Source organism: Solanum stenotomum, chromosome 8, assembly GCF_019186545.1.
Source record: "Solanum stenotomum isolate F172 chromosome 8, ASM1918654v1, whole genome shotgun sequence".
NCBI classification, from domain to species: Eukaryota; Viridiplantae; Streptophyta; class Magnoliopsida; order Solanales; family Solanaceae; genus Solanum; species Solanum stenotomum.
Genome location: NC_064289.1, coordinates 21,782,825 through 21,807,951, shown reverse-complemented (window position 1 = coordinate 21,807,951; position 25,127 = coordinate 21,782,825). Strand labels below are relative to the sequence as shown.

Sequence of the window (25,127 nt, the reverse complement as noted above, 5' to 3'; positions counted from 1 at the left end):
GACCCTTCTTGATACTTGTTTGTGCTTGGTGTGAAGACATGATGTACATATTGGGCGAGCCTTGTTGTTGAATCTCTTGGAAAATGATGCTATGAACGTTCTTGACATTTGGGTCTTTAAATATCGAACTTGATACTCTTTATATATTGTTTACTTGATTTATTAATTATGTTCAATTATGTTGCCCATGACTTGAGAAAGTTTGTTTTGTGAATCGGATGGCCCCGAAACTATAGTTTTGCACCACTAAGCTATATGCTTAGCGATAGTTGTTTCTATCGTAGGGGAATGATCGAGTGGATGCATGAAGCTGGCCATTGGAGATGGAAATTTTGAGAGCCTTAAGGAAGATCACATTTGCATATAGACATCTATATTTTGTATAAATCTTGGGACTTGTACATAATCTATATGTTGTATATTTACATGAAATTTTGAGGACTAAATTGATCATGTTACTATGGGTTGTAATATAAATATGGCTCTATGTTTTAATCTTTTGGAGTGTGTAAGCCCAAGTCTTGTAATATATTAAATTTATCACTAGTTTTGTATGATTGTGTGAAGCATGAAAGATCTAGTTCAGTTACTCGGAAGTTGGTGGTATTCTTTTACGTCATTTTCGTCTAGTGTGAGGGCAATATATGTATAAAAATATCATAAGTTATTGGCTTAATTTATTTCGGAAGGGTCGTTACACTTTTAGTAGGTAAATTTAGAAATTTCGATCTATTGGTATTATTCATTTAGAGATCAGTACTATAGAACTCCATTATCTTGATCTTGGACGTGTTATTACTTTAGTAACTTAAAAGCTGAAGTGATTTGGTTGTATATATTTATTTACTTATTAATTTTTCATTGTTGTTTAATGGTTGAAAAAAAAAAACTGAAAATACTAAAAGAAAAGAATGAAGAGCAGGGACGACAATGAAGGCTTCGGCCAAAGAATTGCCGGTGATAGTGGCTGCTCTACAGCAAACAGAGCATAAGGTTGGAGTAATGAACCGAAGAAGAAAGAGGAAAAATGGAAATAAAGTTAATTATTAAGAAAAAATAAAAATGAAAATAAACATTAAAAGTTAAATAATTTTAATATGTGGCAGAAAATAATTGATGTGTGACTATACTTCTTTCCTTGCAATTGAGTTTGACTGAAAATTGGGATATTTATAACACTTCTTAATTGTTTGAGGGGTATTAGGACGCCCGCAAAGTTTTGATGTCTTCTTAAATAAGAGGTCTTAATTTAATAGGGTAATTATAAATTTTCTCATCTGAAATCTATAAGTCTATAACAATGCAATTGTAATTTCTTTTCAGAATATAAAACAAAATATTTACAAATGTTTACAAGTACAAATTTGAATAATATATCAAAACTTTGAGTTTTTTTGTTTAAAATTGGGGGTAGGGAGGGGATTACAATGTAGAGAATTGAACTCTCACCAACAAGGTGGAAGTTCAGGTAACTGACCAATTAAATTACTAAAATTCTCAAAACATTGAAAATTGCAAACTAATTTAAAATATATTAACAAAGTAGATTATAATTAATATTTTTATGTATTGAAAAAGTGAAATTATATATATTGATAGGTTTGTTTGATTTAGGCACGATTTGACTTTTTCCATTTATTAATACCAAATCATATTAAGAGTGGTCGATTTTTTCCGATGCCAAATTAAATCATAAATTAATTTTTTTTTCTTTATAGTTGTCAATTTGACCTATACACCCCTAATTTTAAGGAATACTAGGCCTAATTCCCTCGTCACTTCTAATTTGTACTGTATTTATTATGACTCTTGGCCAGTTTAGCTACAAATATATTTGGAAAAAAATTGAGAATTAGTGTTAGTTATATAATTTGTCAATATTTAGCAAACATTTCAAGTTTTTAAGTTCTAGAAAGAAAAAAATAGAATTTGAGACAAACTCTAGTATATGGGAATTTTTAAAAATTGCTCCAAACTTTTGTATTTTATTAAAATGCTCATCATTTATAATTTTGGATAAATTTCATTTCTAGTTTGTTGTACATAATTCGTACCGTTATATACATATTTTGTTAGTGAAAAATTACAAAATAACAAAATTACAAAATTACAATTGAAAAATAAAATGAAGAAATAAAATCTCTTCAGGCTGAGGCGCGAATATTTCGCTCTCTTTAAGGAGATTCAAGTCTATTGCAGCAAATGTTTTTCACCGGTCCAACAGCAGTCCTTCTTGACTTGTCCCCTCCAGGATACAACAGCCTTAACACAAAGTATAACTCAACAACTCTGGACAAGAGTTTGAGTCCAAAGCTCCAATAAAGAACACCTCACTTCAACTAATAAGAACTCTCTTTTTTTACTAACTTTTTCATATCTATATTTTTCTTGTATTTAAACCAAATGAAGACCACCACTATTTATACTAGAAGAAGTCTTTCTAACAATGAATAGAAAGATAATGGTGTAATAAGTAGTGAAGATAATGATCTTAGGAGTTACATATATTACAAGGTATAGTGAAGAAATAAAGAGTAAGAAGTAATGGGATAAAAGGCTAAAAGCCACCAACGGCTTGAACCTGCTGCAGTTTGCACCAAGGAAATAGTAACTTATGCAATTACCCCTATGGAGTAATGCACCAACTTAATGGTCCAAACGGCAGCAAAATGATTTCCATTAACTCCCACCATTCTACAACAAATGAAAGTCAACCAATGCATATTATAATGCAATAATGAATAGAGGAAGTAATAACTTAGGGGCAAACAGTCAATGCTAAAATACAACATTCTTATAATATTAAAATGTTCCTACACTAGCATATTTTATATAATTTTTATCCAAGTTTGCTCTCTGAAGTCACTTTCAATTACAAGGAGTGTAGCTATAGACATCCCAGGGTGCCCAGTTGAACATTCTTCATCAAAATATATATATATATATATATATATATATATAGAACGTTGGATATCATTGACAAAAGCTATGTCTTTGGCACAATGGTAATGAGTGTCCATTTGAATGAAATAGTTTCAGGTTTAAACCCCAAATAGCACAATATTTTTTAAATTTATTTTGACAACCACACACCATTATTTTTGGACACCCTTAATAAAATTTTTGGCTCCATCATTGAATTTACAAGTAGTGATAGTAGTTTTTGGTATACGAATCAATGATATTTTCCTTTTATTTTCTTCATCTTTTTTCATCAATTATGTTCGTTGTCATGCCTTTTAACGGAACATTTTAGTTATAAAATGAAATACAAATATTTAGATATTTTAAATAATTTTTAGAATTTGTATGTATAAATCCTATTTTTTTTTAAAAGTCAAATATTTCTTTCAAAATGTATGGTCAAACACATAATAAAATTTCATCCAAAACTAACTTGCCAAAAATATTTAAAAATTTGTGGTCAAATGCTAAATCTGTTAAATGGAAAAATAGAAGAGTCTGCTTACAATTAAGTAGTATCAATAACACAAGTCACATATTTCGTTCTCATCGATTCGATGGCTTTCGTATACAATACCATTACTTTTTTGGTTTATCTTCCTTTTAGTGTAGGAATATTTTTTAGAAAATTTACTCTCCTTCTAACCTAGGAATTAGGATCTATGGAAGTTGTAGAATATCTATTCTTTTTTATTTAGATTAGAATCTATAGAGGAAAGAAAAAAACATATTTCTTCCATTTTATTTCCTTTTAGTTTCATCCCCAGTTTCTCTAATATTTTCATAATAGAGGGATCTTATCTATCCTACAACAATTGTTGTTGTTGTGGTCGACAAACCACCAATAATTACTGTTACTGATTTACATTAAAGCATTGCACCAAATTAAGGTTTATTAGTAAATATACTCCTCCATGAAATTCGTATTTATGAAGAACTACTAATTTTATCGATCAAACTAATTAATTTCAATGTCCTAGACAAATTAACACATAACTTCTCATTTTTAAAACGTGAGATTTCATTTTTATTATTAATATTTATTATCTTGTTTCGATTATTATATAATTTGTTAATAATATTATTCACTTCTCCATAAGTACGCAATCATTCTCTTCAGACTCCATTAGATATGTTATTGTTGTTTTTATGGGTATATCATTATCCAAACTATGAAGTAGCCTATCAGTCAATTTCCCTTTCAAGAGTAAGTTTTTTTGTTTTCATAATAAAGCACATCATGATTTTATTACAATGTAGAAACACTGAGCTACAAAGTAAAGATCAAACCCAAATGCAATAAAAAAAAACCTAAATAAAGATGATGTAATATACACTCAATAGATGTTAAACAAATATGTCGTTGTAGTATAGTGGTAAGTATTCCCGCCTGTCACGCGGGTGACCCGGGTTCGATCCCCGGCAACGGCGAATTTTTTCTTTTTTTAAATTTCTCATTACAAATTTTCTTGTTATAGTGGTGAGTATTTAATTTCCTTCTAAATGATGAACCTCTATTGTTTACTCTACTTTATATGTTAATGGTGTAAGCATTTGAGTCACTACTTGTATATATAATTGAAATTATCTTCAAGTGTTATGTTTTTCTATAGTAATTAAGCACCTCTTAATGTTGATAATAATGAACATGCTTTTGACAAAGCACCTACAATATTAACAATAGAGTATGTTTAATTTTAGTGCCTCTCCCACTATGACATTTTGTTATATAAATTAACATATCATGGAATTTGTAGGAACGAAAAATACTTGCAACAATGAATAAGTACTTGTTATGTGTTATCGGATTTGTTGTCCTATTAAGCATTGCTGGAGCTAATGGAGCAGGTGAGTGCGGGAGAAATTCTCCGGATATGGAAGCTATGAAGTTGATTCCATGTGCAGAAGCAGCATCGGATGAGAATGCATCTGTTTCCAGGAGCTGTTGTTTACAGATACAAAAATTGGGGAAAAACCCGAAATGTCTTTGTGCTGTTATGCTCTCAAATACTGCTAAGCTCTCTGGAGCTAATCCTGAAGTTGCAATAACTATCCCTAAGCGTTGCAACCTTGCTAATCGTCCTGTTGGCTTCAAATGTGGACGTATGTTGTTAATTATTCGTAAAATTTGTTTCATATTTATACTGATTATTATTTAAACGTTATCTTGTCCTGTTTTGCAGCTTACACACTACCTTGAAGAATGAAGACTACTTGATGTGCTATTATTATGTTATGTACTTATATGTTACTGTGTGCTTCAGTTTTAATCAGAGATCATGTCATGTATGATTTCTGATTAGTGTAATAATATTTGGTGTTCTCTGTTTTGAAGTGAATTATCCTTTTCAATTATTGATTTGCAACTTAATTCTCTTATTAATTACTCCACTTTCATAAATTTAAACACAAATCACATGGATTATTGGCTTAGTTTGTCTATAATCTATTGATAAGCTAATGAGAATTGAATGTTTCATGCTTCGGAAATTCTTTTAGTAACATCAACTAATGTTGCATAAATAGTTTTTTCGTCTTTTGGACTCAAAACATTCACTATTGAACCAATGTTATACTACTATTTAAGGTCATGCTATGATATGCATACTAGTTCTGAGAATGTTTCTTGCACGTTTGATCTTTATTATTATATAAAATTTATATAAACCTAACTTATGTATAGAAATATGTGTAATATCAACCCAATTAACTTAAAATAAAACAATAAAATATACATGTCATCATATGCATACAAAATGAAAAAGGTTAAACAAAGCAATATATTAATCTGAATAAGAAAGAATAACTGATAAATTAAAAATTTCATAAGAAAGTCTAGTGGACTAACAATTTATGTCCAATTTATAAAGGAAGAAACTATGTATGCCGTGATAGAATTATTAGCAGCCCAAAAATAATTCATAATCAAGCATAATAATAAGTTAATAGATGGTTAAGAGAGCCGACATATGAGAAATATCAATGGAACCCTTACCAATCACATTGAAGATGAATTTAGAAGAAGAAGAGGAGGGGGAGAACATCAATGGATCTAGTCTAGCATGATTCACTGATCTGGCTATTTATAAAATTATAAAAGTTTACTGTTAGAAGTTGAAAAGAACTTTAAAACATTGAATTGGTATGAAAAAATGAAAACTCATTCTAGAGTATTGAAATAAGTGACAGTACCAAGGAAATTAATCCATCCGTATGTATACTCAAATACATATTAATTATATTATTGTAAAACTTAATATGATATTCTTAATTAATGATTGAATATTTAATAAATTAGATATTTTATACATTTTAATTTAATATAGGGGAAAAACAACAATTTAACTTTTTTTAAAATTTCTTCACACTTTAAATAATTTATACGATGATATTATTATTATTATTATTATTATTATTATTATTATTATTATTATTATTTTAATGAAAAACTGCCTTTTCAAATTCCTCAGACATTTTACTATTTCATTAAAAAAAAGTAGATTTCTAGCATCCCATAATATTTATATTTAATATATAAACTGACTTTTCAAATTCTTCATGCATTTTACTATTTTATTAAAAAAGAAAAAAAATTAGCATTCCATAATATCTATATTTAATATATAATAACTAATAATATATGATTTTAAAAAGAAGTTTTTAGTATAGATGTAAAATGGTATTTCAACTTTACACTTTGAAACTTCCCACTTTTATTATATGATGATAAAGATCATTTATTTTGATGAATGATTAAAAGAAAAACAAGTGAAAAAAGTTAAAGCAAGGTTTTAGCTGTTTTTCACTTCATGAGCAAACACCGATTTCTAGTTAACTATACTATTAATGAAAGTGAATAATTTTCTTAATGAGCAGGTTAATATATGTATCTAAACTCCACCATTCACGTAGGATGTATCTATTTTTGGCTTCATTTTTTAATAACTGCTGAGCTTGGGCCTTTTCTTAGAGGGAAAAAAAATAGGCAGAAAAATATAAAAATTAAAAAAATCTGCGTCTGCCGGGAGTCGAACCCGGGTCTATTGCTTGGAAGGCAATTATCCTAACCGTTGGACTACAAACGCTTCCATGTCTAAGTACGAATCATTAAATAATTTATAAGACTGATTAAGTTTGAACTCTTCTAAATAGAATTAGTAAGATTAATCTTTATATTTTTGCTAATGATAATTTCGTTCGTCCCATAAATTTCTTCCTTCATATAACCATTTGTTTGTTTTTACTGGATTCTCTTTGTTTCGTGAATAAATTATTTAAATCATCCTCATGTTTTTATTATTAAGGAATACGTTTTTCTCAGAAAAATAATATATATATATATCAACAAATAACAAACGTCGTGTGGTGATATATTTGTCTTTTTAATTAGAAAATATTAAACAACTCACATTTCAAATATTGTATTGATTTGTATTGGATTTATTTAGTAACAAACAATACACTCTAAATAATTTGTAAGCTAATTTATTTAAATAAATTTACTAGTATAAAATACAAATATAAAACATAAATCAAGAAAATAAACAAAATAATTAAAATGATTTGAGGGATATTTTTGTTTTTACATAGACTTATCTCATGGTATTAAATCTTATGTATTATTGATACCTCCAAATGGAAGATATTAGTAACACATCCTATAATACCAAGTAGTTATACATAGGTCCAAATTCCTACCAAACATAGTACTAAATAATACCATACATAATACATTGACTATTTCTTCTAATACTCACTACCAAACAACCCCTAAAGGATAATACTACAATCTCAGGATAATTAATCCCCCAACAAGTTATCCCGTGATTTTGTTCCAACCAAACATTGGATAAACTCATCCTAAAATTAATTTCAGAATTAGTTATCTCTTATCCAGTGGCGGAGCCACATACACTTGAGGGGTGTCGACCGACACCCCTTCGTCGAAAAATTACACTACATAGCCAAGTAAAAATATTTTTTGATGTGTATATATATCACATATTATTGACACTTGGCTTTTACACAATTTCACTTCTTTATATTTTGACACCTCTTAGTCAAAATTTTGGATTCGCCACTGTCTTATCCCTCGTACCAAACGATGGTTTATTTGAGTTAAAATATGTATATTAAAATCTTCATAATTTTGGTATGTTTGAGTTTCCTAAATTGGTTGGTGCTAATATACTAATATGTAAATAATAGTAAATCGTCTTTGTCGAATCGAATTGGTTCTCATACATAGGAAGTTAGTTCATTTAATTGAAACAGATGAACGTTTAAAAGATGGAACCTAATAAACAAACAAATACTATTTTCTATTTTTTTGGTAACAACTGTAAATCTTATTATCTGCAAGACTGTAACCATCAACATAACTACACAGTACTACTAGCTAACTGTAGTTTTATGAATCTTAGAATTAGGGAGAAGATGAAGAAGAATGAGAGTAAGAAGAAGTAATAGAGATCAGGAAGAAGATGAAGTAATCTTTAAAGAAGATGAATCTTGCTAGTGTTAAACACTCTATGCTTTCATTCTTATTATTTCTTCATTTTGTAGTCAATATGTACATGTATCTATTTATATACAATAGCTTGTAAGCTTGTAACAAACTAGTAAGGCATAACTAACTTATAATCTTTGCTTATCTTTCAAGTCACTCCTATTAACACTCCCCTCAAGCTTGGAAGTGAAAAGATGTTTTGAACTTCAAGCTTGGAACTGAGAACTTGATGTTGAACCTTGGTCAGTCTTTTGGTTAACATGTCAGCTGGTTGTTCATGTGTTGGAGTGTACTTGGTACAAATAATCTCTTGTACAATTTTTTCCCTTATGAAGTGGCAATCTACCTCAATGTATTTTGTTCTCTCATGATATACAGGATTAGCAGCTAGCAAGATTGCTACTTTACTGTCTGTACACACATCTATAGGTTTCTGCACCTTAATACCTAGCTAGATCATTCATCGGACCTATCATCCAAATAACTTCAGTTACAATTGTGGCTATACTTCTGTATTCAACTTCAGCTGAACTTCTAGAAAGAGTAGACTGTTTCTTAGATTTCCATGATACAACAGAGTTGCCAAGCTTGATAAAGTATCCTGTTACAGACTTCCTTGTAAGAGGACATGATTCCCAGTTTGCATCACAAAAAGTTGTGATATTGTTGTCTTGTACACTAGATAGAAGTATTCCTTGAGCAGGCTACCCTTTTATATACCTGACAATTCTCAGGACTGCTTCCATGTGAGTCTGTTTAGGCTTTTGTAGAAATTGACTCAAGCTCTGCACTCCAAATGAAATATCAGGCTTTGTCATAGTAAGGTAGAGAAACATTCCTATTAATCTTTGATAAGCACTTTGATCAGCTGGAGGATCTTCTTTTGAACTTTCTGAATTGAACTGATCATCATATTGCTTTGAAGTCAATTTATTGTTGTTGTCAATAGGAGTCACTGTTGGTTTTGAATTTCCCAGTCATGTTTCAGAGATAAGTTCTAAAGCATATTTCCTCTGATGCATTAGTATCCCTTTACTTGACCTTGCAAACTAATTCCTAGGAAATATCTTACCTCACCTAGGTCTTTCATCTTGAAGGTTTGACTCAATTTCTTTTTTGTTTCTTCAATGAGTTGACCACTGCTTCCTGTAATAAGCATGTCATCAACATATATAAGAACAAATACAGACCCTGCTGATGTTTGTTTGGTGAATAAATAATGATCATGTTCACTTTGTTTGAACTGGAACCTCAATAATGCCTCAGACAACTTTGCATTCCACTGTCTAGGAGCTTGTTTCAACCCATACAGGGATTTAGTGAGTCTACATACATTATTCTCCCCCTGGCTCAAATCCCTGAGNNGAGTCTACATACATTATTCTCCCCCTGGCTCAAATCCCTGAGGTAGTTCCATGTAGATTTCATCAAGTAAGTCACCTTGAAGGAATGCATTAAATACATCCATTTGATGTATTTGCCAATGTCTTTGTGCAGCTATAGCCAAAACAATCCTGATGTCTTCATCATAACAACAGGACTACATGTTTCTTGGTAAGCTATACCGACTATACCCTTTTGCCACCAACCTTGCTTTAAATCTTTCCACATCTCCATTAGCCTTGTATTTGACCTTGAATATTCATCTGCAGCCTATAAGTGTCTTACCTTCTGGTAAATCAACTACTTCCCAAATGTGATTCTCTTGTAATGCTTTAATCTCAACATTCATTGCTTCAATCCTCCTAGGATCAGATGATGTTTCTCTGTATGACTGTGGTTATGTTTCATTGGACATTTTTGCCTAATATGTTTGATAAGTAGGAGCAATATTGTTGTATGATACATACTTGTCAAGACTATATGGACCCTCATGGATATTTAGAGACACAAAATCTTTCATCCACAAAGGTGGCTTAGTCCCTTTGCCTGACTTTCTCACCCCAGTTTGTGGTACTGGTTCTGTCTGCCCTTTTTCATGTACCTCCACCTCACAATTCTCCTCTTGTTCTTGAGACACCATGTCCACATGTGTGTTTTGATATAAGTGTATTGGTGCTAGGTTATTGTTTGAACTATCTACCACACCATCACTCTCAAGATTTATGCCATTATAAGTAAATATAGGAACTGACGCAGTTGATTTCAATTTGAATGGGAAAACCTCTTCTTGAAACACTACATCCCTGTTAACAAAAAAGACATTGTTAGACAAATCATATAAAGCATAGCCTTTTTGAGTTTCAACATATCCCATAAGAACACAAGCAATAGACCTAGACTTTAACTTGTCACTCTCATGTACCTTCTTAGCAAAACATAGGCATCCAAATACTCTTAAATGATGTAAGGAAGGTTTTTTATTATAAAGTTTCTCAAAAGGAGACAAGTTTGCAATCACACTGCTAGGTAGTCTGTTGATTATATATACTGCAGTTTTCACACATAAGCCCCAAAACTCTAAAGGAACATTAGCTTGGAACCTTATAGCTCTTGTAATCTCTAGAATATTCTTGTGCTTTCTTTCAGCCACCCCATTTTGTTGGGGTGTATAAGCGCAAGAAGTTTGATATACTATGCCTAAACCTTTAAATAAGTCATTACAATTTGTATTCACAGATTCAGTACCATTGTCACTTCTAATAATTTTTACTTGTTTATCAAATTGAGTTCTTATATATGCTAAGAAAGACTTCAAAATGGTACATACATCATACTTCATTCTTAATAAGAAAATCCAAGTCATTCTAATGCGATCATCCACAACAATTAAGAAGTATTTAAATCCATCAAATGTAGGCTTTTTATAAGGATCCCATAAATCCATGTGTAACATATCAAAGTTGTTTAAGCTACTGGATGTACTAACAAGAAAAGACAATCTAGCTTGTTTAGCACAAGGACATACAACACATTTGCTTACAATCATTGTAATATCAGTTAAACTATGACTTAACAACTTTTTTAGAACAGAACTAGAAACATGACCAAGCCTCTGATGTAGTAACTAAGTATCTATTTTTTCAGTAGTTCTAGCTTTATGCTCAGTGCGTGTAGCTGCTAACACAATTTCTTCATTATTTATATTGTTGGACAGAATATACAATCATCCATCCTCTTTACCAATCATCTTCACCTTTCCACTGAAGTGTTCCTGAAATAGGCAAAAGTCAGGGAAAAATGAAGTTAAACAATTCAACTCTTTTGTTAACTTTGTAATAGACAAGAGATTGAACTTAAATTGAGGAATGTAAAATACTTCTGAAACTGTATTGTTTCCATCTAATGTACTTGACCCTAAATGAGTCACCACAACTTTATCACCATTGGGAAGGTGTACCTTCTTTGGAGTTGCAACCTTACAAATGGAATGTCTTTTAAAAATATTTAAGTCAGCCACCACATGATTAGTGGCTCATGTGTCTATGATCCAACCTGAACAATTGTTAGAAGCAGCTACTAGAGTAGAGTTCATACCTGTTGCATTTACACAATGTGGAACTTTTGATTTTTTCTCAAGCAACTTCAAAATTTGAGCATATTGTTCTCTAGTCAATGCACACAAGTCCAGTTTACTCTGAGTTCTGAATTCTTCATCACCTCTCATGTGTCCATCTCTTGCATCACTAGAGTTAGTACTGGTACTTGACTTCACACTATCATCAACCTCTCCAGTTACATTGTATGCAGAATTGTTACTTCCTTTCTTTTTGAACTTAAAGTCCAGTGGGTATCCAATAATCTTGTAACAATTTTCTCTAGTATGCCCTTTAATCTTGCAAAAATCACACATCAGATTATACCCTTTCTTGAACCTCTGTTGAGCCCCACTTGTTCTTGAGTACATGACAACATCAAATGAACTCTGCAAGTTGGTTGGTCCTGTACCTAATACTCCTGCATTAGCTACCACTGATCTCTGATTCTCATCACTCAGAATCATGGAATATGCCTGATTGACAGTAGGTACTGGTTTTGACATAAGAATTTGACTTCTTGCTTGCAAGTAAGAGTCATTTAGCCCCATCAAGAATTGAAACAATTTCAGAGTTTGAAGATGCACAACATACTCTTTCGAACCTGCACAAGCACACTCTGGTGCTGGAACTAAGGCCTCAAATTCTTCCCATAGTCCTTTGAGCTTAGAGTAGTAAGCAGACACAAAACTTGTGCCTTGACTTAAAGTTGCAATTTCCTTGTGCAGATTAAAGGTTCTTGACCCATCGATCTTGTTGAATCTTCAAACAGATCATCCCATACTACTCTAGCATTCGAAGCATACATTATGCCTCCTAACAAGCTTTTGACACATAATTCATGATCCAAGATAACACTATGGCATTGACTATTTTCCAATTATTTTCTAATCCTGGGAAATCCTATTTCTTACATAACCTATCAACCATCCCTAACTTGTTCCTCCCTAGCAATGCAATTTTCATTGACCTAAACCAAACTGACTAATTCTCAATTTCAATCAACTGAAACGATACTATTTGTACTCCACTTACATCAGATGCATGCAGAAACAGGAGATGATTGTGATCTATCACAATTGCAGCACCACTACTAGAACCAGTAGGTTGTGCTTGTGAATCTGCAGAATTTGGTGTCATTCTTGAACTGAATCTTCACGTAGTTGATCTGTAATCACTCATGTCGAATAGTCGCAGAATCATATGAATCAAGCAATGGATTACTTGCTTGAAAGCTCTGATACCATGTAGTTTTATGAATCTTAGAATTAGGGAGAAGAAGAAGAAGAAGAAGAAGAAGAAGAATGAGAGTAAGAAGAAGTAATAGAGATCAGGAAGAAGATGAAGTAATCTTTAAAGAAGATGAATCTTGCTAGTGTTAAACACCCTATGCTTTCATTCTTATTATTTCTTCATTTTGTATTCAATATGTACATGTATCTATTTATATACAATAGCTTGTAAGCTTGTAACAAACTGGTAAGGCATAACTAACTTAACTAACAGTTAGTTACTAATCCTAACTGACTTATAATCTTTGCTTATCTTTCAAGTCACTCCTATTAACACTAACAACTCAGTCTCAAACAAATACTAATTTTGTAACATATTGTCACACTCTTCAATATGGTATAATAGGACTGTGTTTGAGCTTCACTGTCACCGTAATAAAAAGAATCTTCACATGTTTGAGTCATAAAAAAGGCCACACATGAAGGGGCATGTTAAGAAAATACTTTAAGTGCTAAAAGTTTCATGAAGAACCTTATATTTATGTATGCCTCTAAAAATTACACACTTCTTCCAAAAAATTTCAAGAATCAAAGACCCTCTAGAATCAAATGTTACATTACAAGACAGAACAAGACGAGCAGAAGGAAATAAGTATAAAGATTCCCGTCTTTTTGTTACCTTAATTATTTGCACCTATAGTGAACAAGCTGTAGCTACACTTGACTTGCCTCATTAAGCAACAACTGTTCCAAGCATTCAACTTGACTTATATTTGGTTTCAATATTCACTTGTTCTGCAGCTTTCAAGTGAATAAAAATGGAGAGTACTGCTAGAGACATTTTAAAGGTTAGCATAGCGCCCGATTGAGTAGTACAATTGATGCGTTCTCGATGTCTTCTCAAGCAGAAGACGATGAAGAAGCATTGAAATTGGCTGCTATAAGGAGAGGTATATTAAGTGAACAAGGACAGTCTAGAGAAGTTGATATAACAGATCTTGGATTAGTAGAGAAGAGGAATCTCTTAGAGAGACTTGTCAAAATTGCTGAGGAAGACAATGAGAAGTTTTTGTTAAAGCTCAAACAACGCATTGACAGGTAAAATGGCCTACCTATGATGTCATTTTCGGCGTTTAGACTTAAGATTTTGTCATATCAAATGTTTAAATGTCCGTTCTCTTATGAACTGTCGTAGATACTGAAATAGAGTTCTTTTCCTGATTAATGGTCTAGTAGTAGTACCTACAATTAGATATTTGATATTTGATACTCTTACCTCAATGAATTCTTGGTTTTCGAAGATGACAGAGTTGGTCTTGATCTTCCAAGAATAGAAGTACGCTTCAATCAATTGAGTGTAGATGCAGAAACTAATGTTGGCAATAGAGGTGTACCTACAATATTCAACTTCACAGTTAGCATCTTAGAGGTAATTTAATCTGAACTTTTATCAAGCATAAATAGTATTGAAGATATATGCCATTACTTCATGCAAGGTGCTGATCATGCTGTTACTTTGCAAAGGGTTTCTTGAATTCTCTTCCAACTACAAAGAGGTCATTGCCAATTCTTCATGAGATCAGCGGAATTGTCAAGCCAGGAAGGTAGGAGACTATTCTGTTAAAAACACTTTCATACTTGGAACAATTTTGAATATCCTCTTCGTTCATAATCTTTCATTGTGATTATGCAGAATGACACTGCTTTTAGGTCCTCCAGGTTCTGTTAAAACAACATTGCTGTTAGCTTTGGCTGGCAAACTAGATAGAGATCATAAAGTAAGAAACATAAGTCACATACAGACTAGAAATTTAATTCAGGCAATCTTGAATTTCATGTCGATGACTTTATGCATTCTTGGCTCTTGCTGAGGCTTTCAAATGTCCAAGAGTGTGACATACAATGGTCATGGGATGGATGAGTTTGTACCACAAAGGGCATCTGCTTATATAAGTCAGAATGATCTTCATATAGGAGAATGAACAGTCAGGGAGACACTAGCCTTCTCTGCAAAATGTCAAGGAGTTGGACTCAGATATGGCCGGAGACATTTTCTCATCATATGAACTCTGATAATTAAGCAAGTTTCATCTCTAGAATTGGACTGCTGGACATTTTCTTAAAAACTATGTGGAAATGTTAGCTGAGCTGTCTGTGAGAGAGAAGGAAGCAAACATTAAGCCTGATCCTGATGTTGATATCTTTATGAAGGTAAAGACGTCTCAATAAATATTCAGTCTTACTCTTTGTCAATTTTGATGAGAAATGACTCGATTATTGGTTTTTTGCCCAACACACAGCTTCAATAGAAGGGCAGGATGCTAGTGTTGTAACAGACTATATTCTCAAGGTAAGATGTCATTTCGTGAATTACAAGTTCAATGAAGAAATGTTTCCTGCAATACAAAGTTTCATTCTGCAAATTTTGCAGATATTGGGACTTGACATCTGTGCTGATACCCTCGTTGGAGATGAAATGTTTCAAGGCATTTCAGATGGACAGTAAAAGTGAGTTACTGCAAGTTAGAGTAAAACCTGATGATCCAGAACCTAGCTATAGTAATTAATGGTTGAGGGAATAAATTATCGTACTTGAGGTTCTAAACAATTGATGATAACATATCGTACAGGGGAGATGACGGTTGGACCAGCTACAGCACTATTCACAGATGAGATTTCAACTGTCTTAGACAGTTCAACAACATTTCAGATAATGAATTCAATCAGGCAATCAATCCACCTTCTTCAAGGAACTGCTATGATCTTACTCTTGCAGCCTGCACGAGAAACTTATAACTTAGTCGGTGACATAGTTCTTCTATCAGATGGACAAATTGCTTACCAAGGTCCACATGAAAACATCTTAGGGTTCTTTGAGTACATGGGATTGAAATGCCCTGAAAGGAAAGGAGAAGCTGATTTCTTACTAGAAGTAAGCCTCATTCACAGCTGAGTTTGTTTAGTATTCCCAATCGCGGAACATTTCAGGTTTCTGATTAAGTCTTTTTGTGTTAATATCAGGTGACATCACGGAAGGATCAAGAGCAATACTGGGCTAATCGAGATGAACCTTATAAGTTTGTTACTTTGAGGGAATTTTCAGACAAGTTTCAGTCTTTTCACATTGGACAGAAGCTAGGGGATGAGCTTGGCGTTCCTTTTGACAAATCCAAGAGCCACCCTGCTGCTCTAACCACACAGAGTTATGGTGTTAGCAAGAAGGAATTACTGAAAACTTGCTCAGCTAGAGAATTCCTTCTTATGAAGAGGAATTCATTCATCTATATATTCAAGATAGTACAAGTGAGTAACATTCCAAAGAATTGAAAAAAAAATTACCCTTTTAAGCTGTTGAATACTAATCTTGAGGTAAACAAAATATTCTGTTCTACTTTCCAGCTTATCATAATGGATTTCATAACAATGACACTATTCCTACGAACGGAGCTGCACAAGAATACAGCAAGGGATGGGGGTGTTTACTTGGGTGCACTGTTTTTTTGCTGTAATGATGATTATGTTCAATGGATACTCAGAACTTGCCCTCAGTATTATGAAGCTTCCAGTCTCTACAAACAGCGCGATTTTCTCTTCTTTCTTGCATGGGCATATGCTCTACCTACATGGATTCTTAAGATACCAATCACACTTGTAGAAGTTTGCATTTGGGTGTGTATGACTCATTAAATTGTAGGATTTGATGCAGTTGGTGGGAGGTAAAATATCAGTCTTTTTCATTCCTATGCAACAGTGTTTTCAGTTCCCAATCTGATGGAGACTGATTCACAATTTGCAGGTTTTTCGAACAGATATTTCTTCTTATATGTGTTAATCAGATGGCCTCGGCACTATTTCGCTTATTAGCAGCTCTTGGAAGAAATCTAAGAGTTGCAAACACATTTGTATCATTTGCACTACTTACAGTTATGGTTATGGGTGGATTCGTTGTATCTAGAGGTAAAATTTCATGCAGTGTTGAGAAACTGCACAAAATGTCATTGCTGTCCATGAATTTCTCGGGAAGAGTTGGGTGCATGTAGGTAAGAGATTATGAATTTCTATTAAAACGAAAAAACTGTCAAGGCTGCATTATTGAAAGTTGACCTTTTCTTTGGTTTGTAGGTCCCTCCAAACTCCACAGATACCTTAGGTGAAACACTCTTAAACTTGTGTGGACTCTTTCCATCTGCAAGCTGGTATTGGTTAGGAGTAGGAGCTCTTCTTGGATATATATGTTTTGCTCTTCAATTTCCTTTTTTCAGTGGCCCTAACTTATCTCAACCATAAGGATTCAGAAACTCGTGTTATGCAACCTACTCTCTATACCATCTATAGAAGGAATACACATTGACTAAGTGGGAGAGCTATTTGTGCAGCTTTTGGGAAACCTCAGCCAATTCTATCTGAAGAAACTGTGACAGACAGGATAGCCAACACAAGGGGTGGGGCTACTGACTTATCAACAGGAGAAAGGTGATCTTTTGATATATATAGTTAACAAAAACGCAGAAGGAAATGAAGTTCTACGAAGTGCATCTTCCAGGTTTATGTCCTCAAGAGTAGAAAGCATCAGCGAGGCCGATGCAAACAGGAACAGCAAAAGAGGAATGATTCTTCCTTTTGAGCCCCTTATATAGCTTTTGATGATATCAGATATGAAGTAGATATGCCACAGTAAGTTGCAGTATTACTCATTAGAAAATTTACAGTGATATACATGTTTGAAACTACTTCACAAGCGAATGCTGCAGATGATAAAAGCTCTACTTGTTTTGATCTAATTTTCTATCCTGAACAAAATAAAAGTAATGATGTGACTCCAGACAATGAAAGCTCAGGGTATTACTAAGGATCAGCTTGAATTCTTGTAAGGCGTAAGTGGTGCTTTTTGACTTGGAGTTTTGACAGCTTTATGGGTGTTACTGGAGCTGGTAAGACCACCCTGATGGATGTCTTAGCCGGAAGTAAAACTGGTGGACACATAGAAGAAAGCATCACTATATCAGGGTACCCCAAGAAGCAAAAACATTTGCTCGAATAGCAGGACACTGTGAGCAAACTGTCATTCATTCACCACATGTGACAGTATATGAATCCCTGCAATATTCTGCTTGGCTTCAGTTGCCTCAGGAAGTTGACACTGCAACTAGAAGGGTAAATTTAAGAAATAAGAAAAATCACTCAGGTAATGCTTATAGAAACTAGCTCCTAAACTAGATATTGATGCTGCAGATGTATATTGAAGAGGTCATGGAGCTTGTAGAGTTAACCCCATAAAGAGAATTAGTCGTTGGAGTGAATGGTCTATCAACTGAATAGCAAAAGAGACTTACAATTGCAGTTGAGCTTGTTTCCAATCCTTCCAATATATACATGGATGAACCAACCTCAGGACTAGATGCTAGGGCAGCTGCAATAGTGATGAGGACAGTGAGAAATACAGTAGATACTGGTCGAACAGTGGTATGCAACCATTCATCAGCCAAGCATCGACATATTTGATGCTTTTGATGAGGTGAATACGTTTTCTTTGTTTAATTTAAATAATTTTATTTAGAGGCAAACAACCTAATTCTTCTACAACAAACTGCAGCTGCTACTTCTAAAATGGGGAGGTGAAGAAATATATGTCAGTCCAAATTAGCACGCCATTCTACTCAGCTTATTAAGTATTTCGAGGTGAGAAAAATATAGATAAGATAATTGGCATCATAATGCTGGCTAGGTACTAAAACAAATGGCTCTTTTCTCTTTTGCCTCAGGGAATTGATGGAGTACCTTAGATAAAAGAAGGTTATAATCTTGCAACATGGATGTTGGAGATCACTACTGCAGCACAAGAAGGGCACTTCTTGGAATTGACTCTGCAGAATTGTACAAGAACTCAGAGTTGTGCAAGTATGGAATTCTTTTTGAAACTTTAGTTGAAACTGAACAGAACTTGACATTGTTTAATCATGATTCTAAAGTAGACTCGTTTACCACATAATTCAGGAGAAACAAAGCATTAATTAAGGAACTAAGTGTGCTATCCCCAGGGTCAAAAGATTTGTACTTCCCTACAAAGTACTCTCTGTCTTTCTTCACACAATGCATAGCTTGCCTCTGGAAACAGCACTGATCAGTGATCATACTGGAGAAATCCTCCATACACGGCAGTCAGGCTTCTGTTTACGATCTTCGTTGCTCTGATGTTTGGAACAATATTCTGGGATCTTGGCTCCAAGAGGTAAAGAGGAAAAAAAATAAAAAGATACACTACAAGAACTGCTCCTGATTTTCAAGACATTTGTTTCTCATAGTTTCAGGTCTAATGTTTTGCTTGCACCAAATTTCAGGGGAAGGCAATGAGATCTTTTCAATGCCATAGGTTCTATGTATGCTGCTGTTATGTTTCTTAGTGTGGAAAATTCTTCAGCAGTTCAGCGAATCATCTCCATCGAGAGAACAGTTTTCTATAGGAAAAGAGCAGCTGGGAAGTATTCAGCTCTACCTTATGCTTTTGGGAAGGTACAGATTCATATTCCTCGATGGATTGGCACTGATTCCTTCAAAATCTTGGAAACCTTCTGATGCCTAAAGGATAAACTGTCATGTCCTGCAGTCGCGGAAGTGTCTTATATTAAGGGGTGTCATTTAGCCATACACCACTTGAAAATAATACAAAGTAAAAATCAATTTGTGATAGAGAGTAAAATACTTAGAACCATCGAAATCCCTGACATCCACACATTTGCAAGATGAACCTTTACATATATATGAGCACTTCTTGTTGAAAATTCTGTGTACTCCACTGATATCCTAGTACCATCACCTCTATTAACCATCATCATGGAATATTTTTGGTTATGCAGATTATGATTGAGCTCCCTTACCTATTCATCCAGACAATGATATATGGAGTCATAGTATATGCCATGATAGGATTTGAGTGGACAGTTACCAAGTTCTTTTGGCATCTGTTCTTCCTGTAATTCACCTTGCTATATTTTATGTTTTCTGGGAGGTAATCATATGACAGAAGTTCCCTTTTTTCTTTTCACCATTTTTTCCCTTCTCAATTTAAGAATGGAAAACTTTATTTCATATGCATTTATTTACTCTGTATACAAACACAAACATTTGCACTACTCTGGATATAGAACATGGAAACTGAAAGCACTACGGCCGCTAACAAACAAATACTTGCAAGGAAAAAAATATTTAGAAACTATATATATAAGAAAATGATAAATCAACCACTTAAAAGATGAACACATAACTTTCTTGCTCAATAAGACCAAAAGAAAGTTCAAATTCCTACATGGTCATTCTCAGTATAATCTGTAGTCTAATGAAACTCAGCTGTAGATTCCCATACACAAGAAGATATAATCATTCGAAGTGCGGCAATCATTCAGAATCCATATAGTGAATTTCAAAAGCTCCAGCATGAACATAGCACAAGCACAAGCACAAGCATACAAACTCGCACACAATGCGGATTCAGTTCTCAATTGAAATATATACATTATTCAAAAAACACAAAAAAAAACATCTCATAAGGTACTGCCAACTGGATGATAGACTTAAGTTCTTCAATTCACTACCGCAACATCCGATCGAAGACATATGAGTCCACTGGAGCATCTCCTGCAATCTGAAGTGATGAGACAGCCTGTGCTGCAAGAAGATCAGCAGAAATTCTTTGAACCTCCCAATTCCCTTCATCAAACCATTGATGGTGAACATTCCCTACCCAAGGTACAGAAGACACCATCCACGCGGTATTTTCCTGCTCATTCCACATGCATCCATCCCCGTTGGGACCAGACACCCACTGTGTTCCTTCAACTGAATATATTGAGAGGTCTTGATGAGGAAGCATTGCTCTTTCTCCACCCATAAAAAGGTCAAAATTTCTAGCAAGATCCCATTGGTTGACTTCTTTATCCTTCTTAAGCAAAAGCTCACATGAATCATCTGATTCTTCACCTACCAAGACATGCAGAGCAACTGCCTCAGCAATCGCAGCACCCTCTTCATCAAGCTTTTGCTGTTCTTCTTTCTTTTTCTGTTTCTTCTTTTCCAATTCTGAGCGAATGGCAGCTGAAGTAGCCAAGGCTTTCTCTAAGCGCCTCTTTTTTTTCTCAGCCTGTTTAATTCGATCCATCTCATCCTTTACTTGCTTCTTCTTCCCTTTTCTAACAGCAGGCGAAGCTTTAGCACATTCCATCTTATTGACAAATTTTGAGATCTACTGCCCCTAGACCTTCTCGAATTTCCTTTTGTTACAAGTTTCTTTAAGAGGTATACATTATCTCTACAACTGTTTATTTCTCTTTCCTTTTATATCCTGTTATTAATACTATAGCGAAAACTAATGATTCCAAATATGAAAAACTATTATGAAACCAGTATACTAAAATTATACCTACACCCACTCAGGTATGAAGGAATACCTCATTTTGCGCACAATACAATCCCAAACAGAAACAACAGGAGAATGAAGAAGAGAAGACTGGTAAGCATTCACAAGCCTGTCTCTCACCATTCTTCCCGGTTTCCCACAACCCTTGCATTTATCCATAACCCAGAAAATACCAAACTAATATCGTGACTGAAATTTGATAAAGTATCTGTTCCACTCTTTTTCAAACGACTCCCATGGCCTTCCCTCCTACAAGCGGACAAAAGAAACTTAGTATGTACATAAATTGTATTAGAATGACAATATTTTCACAACACAACTAATAAAGACTACACCACATCATATGTCTCACAAAAAGAACCACACAAATGGAATATCATCATGACTCATGAACCTCCATAAGCAAGATGCTTTACAACATTTTAATTTTTTTGATAATGCGAATGCAAAAGATGCTTTACAACAATTAACTTGCTTATCATGAGAACTCTTTGACTAGATATAACTAACATCTCCACCACCACAACAGATAGAAAGATAGGACATGAACAGATTAATAGCAACATTAACAAGTGATTATTTCTTGGGTGGAACAAATGCAGGTAATCAACCAAAGCCAGCCATTGATTATATTTCAAAATTGACGGCTGGGATTAACATTCCCCCCAAGATTTGTAGCTTAACAAAGCATTAAAGTCCTCATAAAAGCAAGGAATCTGGGTAAACAACACACAAAATATCCTGAATTCTCCAACTAATTCACTTTGATCATTTGCAGCGACTAATTCACTAAATCCTCCATAATTCCGCTGTTCAATGTTAAGAACACCAGGAAATTTTAAGAGCTCTGGTATCAGCTAACTATCTTGAAATTTCATTATGCATTATAATTTAACCCTTTCAATGAAAAAGAAAGGAAAACCCACTCATACTTTTAACTTAGTTGTTTCATAAAACAACAATTTATTCACTCGTTGTGGAGTAAGTGTAAAAGTTCAAACGAAAAGAGAAAAGATGCGCTGAAGCGCGGTTTGGAAAAAACCCAAACTTTCCTGTTTTCTTTATAAGAGAAAAGACCCAATTTGTTTTCATACAACAATAAGCTAGCAATCAGTAGCTGAATTAGTACACTTCTTTCCGAAAAAAGTTAGCAATATGTAGCTGAATTAATCAAAAATCTCTAATTGTTCCACAAATAATTAGATAGCACACATTTTCCTAAAAGAAAAACAAGGGGACTGGGACTCTGTAAGTAACTAGAGAAAAACCTAATTGTTTCATAAAAGCATAAGTTAGTATTCGCAGTTTGAACTAGCACACTGTTTTCCCAATCAAGAACACCATTAGAGTGCGGGGCAAGGAAGTAATTGAAGAAACCCCAATTTCACAAAATTGAAATCATCTTAAGCCGCTACTGGAAATCCAATTCAACATCAATAATCATATATAAACAACAAAAACAAGAAAAACCCCAATTCAATTTTAGTTCATATCCAAATTAAAAATGTAATTCTGATAATCCTACTCGACCCACATCCAAAGCCTCAATTTTTATCAAAATCAACCACGTTTACGCGCTAATATGATCAGATCGAACATACCCACGAGCCACACAGATCTTAATTCAACATAAATCATAGACTCTATAAAAAAAACAAAAAAAAACAGACCTGTCGGAGATAGCCACCAACCAAGAACTCTGCCAGCGCAGGTACAACAGAAATAAAGAGACGATGATATATATATGTATATAGATCTAATATAAGGGCACTCAAAATACAACAGAAACAAGGAAGAAAAAAAAAAGCTCTACAAGAAATGAAAGTGAAATTTCAGGAGAAGTGGTAGCATGAAATTGCTAAGAGAAGAAGGAAGGGTAAAATCGTAAATATAGATAACAAAGGTTGGACACGTGGAAGATAATGTATGGTTAATCTAGAATTTGTGACCTTTCTAGTGATGAATGGACACATGGAAGTACAGCTATTATGAACTGTATCACCAAATAGATGTGGTGCACCGAACAGAGCTTGCTCTCTCGATTTTGAATTTGAGTTTTGAATATAAAAAAAAAATAAAAAAAATTAGGGAGTGTTTCTCTTAAATTGGACCCGGTGTGCCTGAATCTATAATAAATAGCTTCGATGCAGATTTCAAACACCGAAAAACAAAAAAAAACTATGATTGAAACATATGAAATCTGAGTCGTTGGATTTTGCTGATTTTTCTTAAGTGGGACCTATACAAGAAAATTATTGTGTGTTTCATCTTATCGCAGTAATACTTGTAAGTAATTTGTGTTTGATTTGGATTTGGAAACATTGTACCTACACGTAAACACATTCTGGTAGTGTTTAAAGCAAAATAGACAAGTCAAACAGTGCAAGAGAAAAAAAAATCTTCCAACATAAATGTCACATTCTAGTTATAACGGTCAAGATGAACAATATGAAATTACAATTTTTCTATGCAAGTCTACAAAAGTTGTCATAGAAAAAAAATGACATTTGCTAACTAGTAAGATTAGATTTGCATCATTTTACCTTCCTAGAAACCAAGATCCAGATATTATTGTAGTTATTCCTTTTTTTCCTAACTTAAAGTGTTATCTCCTTTCGTGTCTATTCTATCCTTTGTCATTTTTCTCAACTCCTTCTCGAACTCAAAGTAGCTTCACTACCTTGATTCATCTCTATTTTTCCTCTTCATTATCACAAAATTAATAACTTCATTTTTCATCCATTCACATTCTCATGGCCATGGACGATTCTTAGAACTCACCCTTCATAGCAATTCAGTCAATCTTCAATAATTAATTAGTTAAATATTTTACAAAACATCTACCAACAAACTTTCATTCAAACACCACTAAGATAAAAAAAAACCACAATAACACAAAAAATAGATCATTATAATATATTATATATTAATCAATTATACATTATATATATATACTACATGCACTACGTACTTTTTTCGCTCCCATTATCATTGTATATAATGTGCATAATTTATTATATATTATATCCAATATATACTCATTAAGTATACAACAATGATATATTAAAGATATATAGTTTGAATACAATCATCTCTTCATTCACCACAAAACACCATCATCCAAAAAAGAAATTATAAACATTATGTTTACCTTTTACACCATTATGAAAAGCTCAAAGTACGTAGTGTCTATCAAAAAAAGTTATTATTTTTTAGAATTAGTTTGTCATGGATAGTTAATATATGAACACGTAGCCTTAGATGATTGGCATATTATTATGCTAATGAGTCGACTCCAAAAATAGTTAAATAATCCTTGTTTTTCCACTTTACCAATCTAAAACAAGTAATGTCATTGGGTGGAATGAGAAGGTTAAATGTGAAAACGGTCTTTGTTGGTGTAAAAAAGTTTTTTTTATTTTATTATACTTTTGGTAACAAGCTAGAGTCATGGAACTAAATAATAAATAAATATTGTATAGTATTTGTCATAGGTTGTGTTGTATTTGGCACTTGTTGGTTTGGTGATATAAAAT

General features: G+C 33.4%; 2 protein-coding genes, 2 non-coding genes and 1 pseudogene across 4 annotated transcripts; 3 read left to right on the top strand and 2 right to left on the bottom strand.

Annotated features, from left to right (window-relative positions):
* Positions 1-4,323: 4,323 nt before the first annotated feature.
* TRNAD-GUC (transfer RNA aspartic acid (anticodon GUC)) lies at positions 4,324-4,395 on the top strand. The gene has a single exon. It is a non-coding gene; the product is annotated as a tRNA-Asp (tRNA).
* Positions 4,396-4,733: 338 nt separating this feature from the next.
* Positions 4,734-5,335, top strand: LOC125874502 (uncharacterized). Its single transcript, XM_049555402.1, has 2 exons — positions 4,734-5,067; positions 5,148-5,335. The coding sequence occupies exons 1-2, from the start codon at positions 4,743-4,745 to the stop codon at positions 5,162-5,164; spliced, it is 342 nt and encodes a 113-aa protein (XP_049411359.1). The 5' UTR covers positions 4,734-4,742; the 3' UTR covers positions 5,165-5,335.
* Positions 5,336-6,977: 1,642 nt separating this feature from the next.
* Positions 6,978-7,049, bottom strand: TRNAG-UCC (transfer RNA glycine (anticodon UCC)). The gene has a single exon. It is a non-coding gene; the product is annotated as a tRNA-Gly (tRNA).
* Positions 7,050-13,204: 6,155 nt separating this feature from the next.
* On the top strand, positions 13,205-20,191 carry LOC125873603 (pleiotropic drug resistance protein 1-like; annotated as a pseudogene).
* Positions 20,192-20,410: 219 nt separating this feature from the next.
* LOC125875052 (uncharacterized) lies at positions 20,411-23,456 on the bottom strand. The gene is made up of 2 exons (XM_049556121.1): positions 23,262-23,456; positions 20,411-21,840 (listed from the first exon to the last, which is right to left on the bottom strand). Exon 2 carries the CDS (start codon positions 21,394-21,396, stop codon positions 20,767-20,769), a length of 630 nt encoding a protein of 209 aa, XP_049412078.1. The 5' UTR covers positions 21,397-21,840; positions 23,262-23,456; the 3' UTR covers positions 20,411-20,766.
* Positions 23,457-25,127: the final 1,671 nt, after the last annotated feature.